Source organism: Quercus suber, unplaced genomic scaffold (genome assembly GCF_002906115.3).
Source record: "Quercus suber isolate HL8 unplaced genomic scaffold, Cork oak 2.0 scaffold_40, whole genome shotgun sequence".
Classification (NCBI taxonomy): Eukaryota; Viridiplantae; Streptophyta; class Magnoliopsida; order Fagales; family Fagaceae; genus Quercus; species Quercus suber.
This window is the reverse complement of record NW_027069505.1, coordinates 1863607-1873320: the sequence shown is the minus strand read 5'-3', so window position 1 is coordinate 1873320 and position 9714 is coordinate 1863607. Positions and strand designations below refer to the sequence as shown.

The 9714-nt window shown below is 31.9% G+C and overlaps 1 protein-coding gene across 7 annotated transcripts; it reads right to left on the bottom strand.

The window, feature by feature from the left end:
• Nucleotides 1–297: 297 nt before the first annotated feature.
• LOC111996587 (F-box/kelch-repeat protein At3g23880) lies at nt 298–9373 on the bottom strand. 7 transcript variants are annotated; one of them, XM_065771202.1, is made up of 7 exons: nt 9247–9373; nt 7214–7322; nt 6306–6379; nt 6101–6178; nt 4681–4818; nt 884–2212; nt 298–586 (listed from the first exon to the last, which is right to left on the bottom strand). In XM_065771202.1, the coding sequence occupies exons 5-6, from the start codon at nt 4785–4787 to the stop codon at nt 901–903; spliced, it is 1419 nt and encodes a 472-aa protein (XP_065627274.1). In that variant the 5' UTR covers nt 4788–4818; nt 6101–6178; nt 6306–6379; nt 7214–7322; nt 9247–9373; the 3' UTR covers nt 298–586; nt 884–900. The 7 variants fall into 7 exon arrangements, with proteins under 7 accessions (XP_065627274.1, XP_065627275.1, XP_065627279.1 ...); XM_065771203.1 differs by having other exon boundaries at nt 6101–6209; nt 9247–9319; XM_065771207.1 differs by having other exon boundaries at nt 884–2207; nt 9247–9319.
• Nucleotides 9374–9714: the final 341 nt, after the last annotated feature.

Genomic DNA, 9714 nt, shown 5'->3' with positions numbered 1-9714 from the left:
TTGTAGGATATCAAAAAAAATTCACATTTTATGTAAGACACACAAACAGAAAAATAAAATTAAAGAACAAATGCTACTATTTAAAATGTATCCCAACAAGACTCTTATTAGATGGGTGATATGTAATATGCAATAGTCGCCAACACCCTCCCGCCCCTCCCCCTCTTTCTTCTCCCTTTAACTTCTTATCAACAGAGACTTTTAGACCCATTAGACAGGTATAACAAAAATCTAGTAGACAGAGTAAAAAGACATTTAACACAACTGAGCAGTATATCCTTGTTTACACACACTGCATTGGCAAGCATCTTCATCTTAATGCAAGCATGGCAAACAAAATTAAATGCTTAATCATTTCTGTGAATACATTGAAACCAAATTGCAAATCATTGAAAATACTAATATTACAATGGTGTAGCCACAAAAGGAGTTTAACATAAAACAACTACAGGCCATTTTGACATAATAAACTAATTCAGTACTAAGAAACTAACACCATCAAAGAGTTTTGTTGAATCTTTTCTTTTGCGGAATTAATGTCTGTTACTCATTTAGAACTCATTCCCAACCATGATTGTATGAGGTCCTGCAAGAATTTAAGAACTATAAGTGCATTATTTTATAAGTAATAAACGATTATATTAAAGATTTTGAAATGAAACAATTTTAAGTTAACATGCTATGCACTAAACTATCATCTCAATATAATAAGAGTGACCACAACCTTGATAAGCTATTTATCCTGAAGATAAAGCCATTTAGGTAATCAATACGCAGTATGATCAATGTCAAGCATATATAAAGAACCAAAAAAAAAAAAAAAAAAAAAATAAAAAAAAAAAACCCATTAAAAGAATAAATAAAAACATGAGAAGCATCCTACCGATTTTCTGTTTTTCTTCAGTATGTAACTACACCTTTGGTGGCTTTGTCGAGCAAAACTAGACTCTCGACAAAAGAACCAAAAAAAGTCTTATGAGATCCATTAATTTCAAGATTCTTAACATCTTGGCTATCTGGATTCCACGAGATGAGCCCTCTTCTATCATTTAGCAATACAGCCTCACCAATTCTATTGTCTTCCAATACAACCTCACCATTCCTCCTAAAGCCAACTGGGCATGGTCGGAGCATTCCCAGACTTGGACATTGATATGAAAATTTTGTCCACGAGGATGCAACGCCATACTCTTTCATCACCCATATATTCATCGGACCACTCCCTTCCCTTCTTTGAAACCCAGCAATGGAATTTCCATATACGGAAACACGAGTCCACATCATCCCCTCTGTATAACTTGGAAGTTCCGGCAGCAGAATTTGGCGGAAGACCTCGTCCCCCAAATCGAACACCAAAACAAACTGTTTGTTATCATTACTGAAAGCAATCCAATGCAGTGCTCCATTGGCAAATGCCGGTGGCCCAGAACTAATTATAGCGTATGTAAGAGGCAGAGAATCAGAAGCACTAAGCATTCTCCATTCACCAGCGAAGAGTGAGTAAACCTCGACCACGTGTCGAGACTTTCCAAAGTCCAAAGGACTACCACCGAATATGGAGAGAATCCTGACCACTTTATAATCGTTAGTTTTCGGATCGAATCCAAACCCAAAAGACGCTTGGAACAAACCGTGTGTATTGAAGGTGTCGCGGGGAATAGGAAATTGTAGAAGCTTTCTCACACAAGGGTTCCAGAGAAATAACTCTTTAGCGAAATAGGGTGAACCATCGGAAAGGCAGAGCAGGCCGTTACAAGTACCGACGACATTGTGATGGGGGTGCCGAAGGTGTGGACCGTGGAAAGGGGAATCAAAGCTGGCGTATTCAGTGAAATCAGGATCATCGTCTTCTTTATGCAATGTGTAGACTTCTCTGTCATTCCGTGAGATGTTTAAGAGGAGGAAGAGGTTTTGGCTTTTGTTGTGGGAGTGGTGGAGATGGGTGGAAATGAAAGTTGGGTTTTTGATTAGGGATTTCCAGGTTTTTGAGACAGAGGCACAGATGATAATGGATTTGATAGGTAGGAAAGTGAAAATATGGGTAAGAATCTCATCAGGTAAATATCCCCATCCAATTGACTTCTTGCTGTCCGACATTGCCCCCGATTTCAAAGAGAGAAATCTGAGAACCAACGAAGGCAAGAGGAGCGAAGCTTGTGCGCTTGTGGAGTCTCTGTCGAGTGTGGAGTAGAGGAAATAATTGGGGTCTTGACTTCGCGAAGAAAAAATGGGTCAGAATTAAAAATTAAAATTATATCAATATTTAGGCATTATTTATAAATTTTATTCTACTATTTTATCTAATTTTTACGTTTATTTATATTACTCTATTATCCATAAACTACTTAAACCAACAAATATTTAGCTACTATGTTTTATTAATGCTGACTTTTTTATTGCATTCAACCAACTTTTTTTAAAGAGCTTAGCAATTTTAAGTTAAAGCCTTAATATTTGTTTATTAACTTTTGCTACTTTTTAATGTAGCACTCATTAACATATTTCGTAAAGAGGTCAGAAAGATCTTTTGATAGAATATTTTAACCATGTTGTGTACTATGTATAATAACAATATAAAAATTCTAAATATAATTACTTATCATAATTTATATATGTTAATACAAAAATTCTTTCTTAATCAAGTTTTAAATACAAGAAAAATGATAATAACAAGATTATTCAAGTATCTTATAAATACACATCATGAATGACTTTTGGATTGAATGGCATATTGATCTTCTCATGTGGATGAATTTGAGTTTGAAGCCAATTAGAGCACAGTCCTCCTTTTCTACAATGATCATTACAAATCACATTTTCTTTGGTTGGTTAGGGCATTGTTGGTTTGCAATTTATCATGACTAGCTTGTAATCTCATGCATATACATGGATATACTTAAAAGATACACATTAAAATACATAGTATAATAATCTTATATATATAATTTAAATATTATTGAGAGCTATTTTTTTTTAACTCTTTAAAAAGTCCGGTAAGAATGTTATTAGGTAGAAAATGTAAGTTGTCCATTTTTTAAAAATATTTTTATGTTCATTAATTCTAGACTCTTTTGTTTTTGTATACAACAACTCACTTGAATGGATATTTATGATATGGTTTCACATTTGATTCCAAAATTAAGAAATAAAAATCTTTCTAAAAACAAATAATTTAGAACGCATGATGCAAAATTGAACTTCAATTATAGAATCTAATTAGATTTTCTCTAAGTTTTACCTATTAATATATACTAGCTTGTAACTTCATGCATATACATGGATATATTTAAAGATATACAATAAGATGCATATTATGTTGAGGATATAATACAAAGTAATAATGTTATAACAAGGTTAACACAAAAGAAAAATAAAAAATAGATAACTTGGATGCACAATATCGTTTTTCTTAGATAATATTTGCCCCCCACACTATTATTGCTAAAGGGTTATCACAAATTTGTCCACAAAATACAACAAAGATGTTGGGTTCTACAGATAATAATTTTGGAGAATGACCATAGGATTTCTTGTGTTTCTTTCTAACTTACTATTTTGTAGAGAATAACCATAGGGTTAGATTTCATCAAAAGACACATATAGAGAGTTAAAATGTTTCATAAAATAGTTCACAAGGCTTGAAACCTCTTTAAACACACTGAACAGTCACTAGAAAATTCTACAAAAAAATCCTGATTTTCGACTTTTGATCGATCGAGTGCTCTTTTCGATCGGTCAAATAGGAATCAAGCACCAATCGAGTCATCCAAAAACTCCAAGATTTTTTCTTTACCATCTCGATCGATCGAGCCAAAGTTTTGACCAATTGAAAATGCTTAAACTTGAATTTTCACTTAGAAAATTCCGGAACTTGAATTTTCACTTTAACAACTTTATGAAACAATATTTTCAAACTCAAACATCATCATTATTACAGCCTATCCTTGTATATACCTATATAAACAACATACTATATATATATATAATTTAAATACTATTGATAGTCATTTTTATATTTTGTTAACTCTTTAAAAAATTTTGTAAGGATATTAGTAGGTATAAAATGTAAATTATCCATTTTTTTTTTAAAGTTATTGTGAAGCACTTTTTTTTTTATATACAATTCATTTATTCTATACTCTTTGGTTTTTGTACTTAATAATTCACTTGGATGAATATTTATAATGTGGTCTCACATTTGATTCTAAATTTAAGAAATAAAACTCTTTAAGAAAAAATAATTTAAGACACGTGGTGCAAAATTAGAAATCTAATTTAGAATTTTAATTTTAATTTCTCTCAGCTTCTCCTATTAGATATACTAGCTAAAGATTAAGAAAATGAAGATGATAAACGTTGAAGGTTGAGTAAAAAAGGTAAAAAGTTGACGTTTTGAAGCTTTTGGGAATGGGTTTATATATGGTAGGGGTCTGGTTTTTCTGCAGTCACTGGTTCTTCAGTTTTTTTTTTTTTTTGGCTAAACTCCAATGTCATTAAAAAGCAGGAAAACACGCTAAATAATCTAAACATAATAACTCCAAACATTCCAAAAGAAAATACCAGCATTCAATCTTAACAAAAGTACATCACCTTCACATCATTCACCAAAGAGAATGAGAGACTTAAGGACTTCATGAAATAATAATGAATGTTAAAGAAAAATATATATATAGAAAGTACCCTAAACAAAAGGCGAGATTCAAGATTCCATCTTTTTTTTGTTGTTGAGTTTGAGCTGTTTGTCTAAAAAAGCTTTGCTCCTTGTATCTTTGCTCATTTAGCCACATGCATAACACCCCATTTGAAATCCTTCTTTTTCTAAGAGAGAGATTTATAGTTACATATCTTTTAAGTAAATCAAACCCAAAAATAACTCTGCTTTAAGCATGTTATTGCTATAAAATGTTGAGATACCAATGTAACAAACAAACATAAGAATAATTTGAATTATAATCGATATTCACCTAGTGTGAGTAGCAACTCTTACTCCATCTAGAGCTTTGGTGTTATTATTCCTAATTGATCAAGTCATCTGTTAAATCTAACACTTGCTTAATTAATGTAAATCATGCATGCCAATTTTTGAATAAATTACCAATATGTTGCTATCCTTAAATAATAAATCATCAGTCCTTGGCTAGGATAAATAGAGGTACTCAACTTAAATAACTAAGAATCATTATAATGTAGGCATTGAAGATTAGTATAAAAGTCAAGCATCCATACAAAAGGCACCATCCAAAAGCATAAAAAATTCATAGAATTTAAGCAATAATAGATCTTGATGATTCTTAAATCAACTAAAATGTATATTAGATATTGATTAACTTCTAAGCAATAATGATCAATATGGCCATTTTTACACAACTCATAATGATTATTACCTAATCTACCTAACCAATTGTATTATACATATGAAATTTTCCCAAAAAATCCATCCAGGGTGACCATTAACACCATTTCAATAGATTTATTCTTCAGAACTTAAATAAGTATTACTTTTATTTTGAGAGGATGCAAGGAGAATTGTTTTGATGTTTTTAAAAATGATGACATCTCTTTGAGAGTGTGTGCGTGTATACATTTTTTGTAATGCTTATATAATGATAAATTGTAGGTTCTAAATGAGACACTCAATGAGACTCCAAGTTGGTGTGCAGAATCAAATTGCAATTGTGCCTCTGGTAGTTATTCTCTAATCATGAATGGATACCTTTTGTGATTTAAGTTGTGAATTACATAATAGGATTGTAAGTTTACTAATCTTGCAAATAACCTATCACAAAACTTAATGACATTGACTTGCTAAACAAAATTACTAAAAACCATACAACTGTAACTTTCTTTTGGTATTCAACATTTCAAGTAATAACTTTGGAATATTTTTTATGATACGTTACAACATAAAAGGCATCGAATGAGGTAAATAACATGATGAAATAGATAAATAGTACCTAAAAGAAGCACTAAAGGGGAACATATTACTTTATAGCACAACCAAAAGTCTGAAATAAACATAGAATATCATGCCCACCATCAAATTGTAGTACTATCAAACTATAGTAAGACCAAGTATCAACGTTTTCTAAAGACATATAACCTGATATTGTGGCTTCTTCAATGTATGAGCTCTCAATTTATAAGCTTTTGCCACCCATCATTCTCTTCCAAAATAGACCTTAAAAGTATGAGAGGATCAAGAAAAATGTCTGAAATAACTTGGTATATTAAACTATAATTTAGTTAAATCATAAACTTTCATCATTCGCAAATTGAAAAGAAATCATCTCAATTGAGTTAAGTACCGCATAAAGCCTTGAAATTACTGAATTTTCTCATATGATTGCATATCAGATTCTCTACTTGTCACCTCAACTTGCTGAAATTTTATGGTATTTAAATATCAGAAGTAATCCACAATTCATAGATTAGCAAAGTAAGCTAACAAATGTAATCTTAAAAAAAAAAAAAAAAAAAGAGAGCCTTCAGAACTGGTTGCAATTCCTTAAACAATTGTTTCATTTTTTTTTTCCTTACTACCAAACAGATTCTCAATTAATTTTCAAGAATGGAATGCAAGATATGTGTGAATGTAATCTTCATCATCATTGATATAAAGTGATACAACCATCCATTTACGCCAATGAGCTCAATGCCTCAATCTCAATTGACATTTTCTTCCCTTATAAGTTATAGCCTTATAGGTGGAGGGATGCGTAACTTACCATTAAAACAGTGGTCCATTTTTTTTTTCTCTAAAATGAGGTGCCCAGTCTCTTAGCTTATCCTCATAATGTGAGTCATCCACAATTTTTTTTTTTTTTTGGGAATTTTTTTTTTTTTTTCCCAATTAAAGGTGTTGTCCTATATATATATATATATATATGTATATATATATTATTTTGGATAAAGAATTATCTCAAATAATTAAAATTGATAGTCCTTAAAATTTTTATAGGGATTTTGGGACTCCAAAAGACTATCACCCTTAGAACCCAAGATTATTTCCTAAAATTCTTTCCGGCCATATCCAAATTGAAACCATTACACCAATCTGAGGCATATGCTCCAAACCATATAATAATACTACTTCAATCTTTAACATTTTCTATATTTGTAATCAATTTCAATAAAAATTAAATCGATGGAAAAAAAAAAATCATAATCTCTGACATTGTGAAATTAAACCCAAAAAACCAAAAGAAGAAAAAACCTTGCAGAACCAAATGGGATTCGACCTTGGCTCGCATCTCACGCAGTGCAGCCGCTTCTTCCTCCATTTCCTTCAACCGTTTCTTTATGTCATCCACATCCACTCCCTCCTGCTTTAATCATTTTTATTTTCACAATTAGCCAAACGTAAACTGAAAGTGTACAATTTTGTAACCAAAGGCCTATTATTAACACTCAATACTTTACCATCATATCCAAAGCAAAAATTACAGCAGCCAATTCCAAATCATGAGTTGGGTAATTTTTGTTCAAAATTCTATAATTGTCTAGAGGCATAAGCAACCTAGCCAGTCAAGTTTTTACATCCCACAAAAAATGATATTGAGAAAAGAAAGCCAACAAATACATCTTGCCTTGATTAAATCAATAACATAGCATCACATTCCTTACTTACCTTCTTCCTTATCAATCTCCATGTATTATGACTTCTAGAATAACAAAACAAAAAAATAAAAAATAACTTAGGAATTTAATCAAACATCTAGTGTATGTGTAAGAGAAACAACAACACTTGGTTTCATGGAGGCTGCTGGTGTCACGTGAACCAAAGAAAATGCATGTATTACAACTATTACTACCAACACAAACCTAAACAACCACATGAATTTTGATGGTTAACAACAACAATAATAGACCAATCTAAAATACTGTCTCAGTACCAATATGCCAATACCAACATTAGTGAAATAAGGTAGATAAACCATTTTTATTCTCTGAAATCATTTTATGAAAACATTCGCCAGTTTGGTTTGGAATGGGTGTCCCAAAATACTGTCTTTTTGTTTGATTGGGTAATTTTGATCAGATTGCATTAGTTAGAACAACAAAAAGCTTGATGTTAAGGGGTATGAATGAATCGAATAAAAGAAAAGGAAAACGCATTACTGCTCCATTGGCGTTGTTGGTGTTTTCTATGTTAACCATGTCAAGCTCCTTGTACTCCTCCATCTTTACCTCCCTCTCTCTCTCAAAAAAAAAAAAAAAAAAAATATATATATATATATAGAGAGAGAGAGAGAGAGAGAGAGAGAGAGAGAGAGAGCTTAAAAGGGGCGACAGCATAAAGAATACTTGCAAGGTTATTCTTTAATCTTATACAAATTAGAACCTAATGTAGCCCAAATACCTAAATATAAATCAATCCAACCAAATTACCCAAAACTATGTCATATTTCATTCCCATTTCTAAGGAAAATAAAAATAAAAATTTATTGGTGGTAGTTCCAATGATCTGATGGTAATGGTGCGCCTTATGGATTGCATTTCTGTGTCCTTGCAATTCCGGTGGTCTGAGTATGGTGAGGAAACGGTTGGACGCAAGAAACTGATGGTGCTCGCAAGCCTTGGTGTGGCTTACGAACTATGTCTCTCCCTCTCTACATCTGAATCTCAAGGCTTTTCATTTTTTAAGCTTTTAACTGGTTGGTTTTTTGATCTCTATTCTCTGTTCTCTTTCTCCGTAAAGCAAGTCTTTCTTTTTTTTTTTTTGAGAAGAGTCAGCAAGTTTTTTGTTCTGGTGGCCTAAGTCTAGTGGTAGAAAAGTGACAGGGTAGAGAACAAACAAAGCAGTGAAAAAGGGAATGAGAGGGAAGGGAAATTGGTAGGAGAAGTTAGAATGAACATCCAAAACAATGGAGGGAGGGTTGTATTTGTATGCGTGCGTTTGGCAATGACTGCACCACTTGATGTTTTTAAGTCTTCACACAATCGCACCACTTGAATAGTGCACTGCTTGAATGGTGTTTATAAGTTTTCAAGGTTTTTTTTTTTGGGCTTTCCTTTTTTGGGAGCGTGGCAGGTTTTTAAGAGAGCTTTTTTGCTAACATGGCAACACAACCTTAATTGCAGGAAAAGGCTTCTGCTTTTCCTATCAGAGGCATGCTAATGGAAGCCTAACCCAAAACCAAAACTAACTATAACTAAATCTAAACCAATCCAACCAAGAAATTCAAACCTAAATCATATTCAATCCCCAAATTTGAAAACGAAAAGGAAAAAAAACAATAACTTTACCGGTTACGGTATACGCTTATCTCTGTATGCCTTACGGACTCTATCTGGTGTGTGCTATTCCGGTAGGAAAAGCCTAAAATAAGATTGAAGAAGGAAAATAAATGTTAGAAACGGAAATACCCAATGATTTCAATCTTACACTTATTTAATGTCAATGATTTAGTGATTTCTGTAGTCTTAAAAAAAAAAAAAAACAAAACAAAACAAAACAAAACAAAAGAAAATATCTAAAATTGAGGAAACAAACATTTTGATAGAAAACCCAAAAACAAAAAACAAAAACAAATCAAATCTAAATCCATTCAACCAAAAAAAAAAAAATTAGAGTTTGAGATGTGTATGGAACAACCTTTCACAATTTAATTGGCAACATGGATTAAGAATTCTAGAGGGATAATTTGAAACCAAGCATCCAAAGAAAGAGAATCAACCCATCTAATTTTTTTTTTTTTTAAAAGGTGTAAAAGA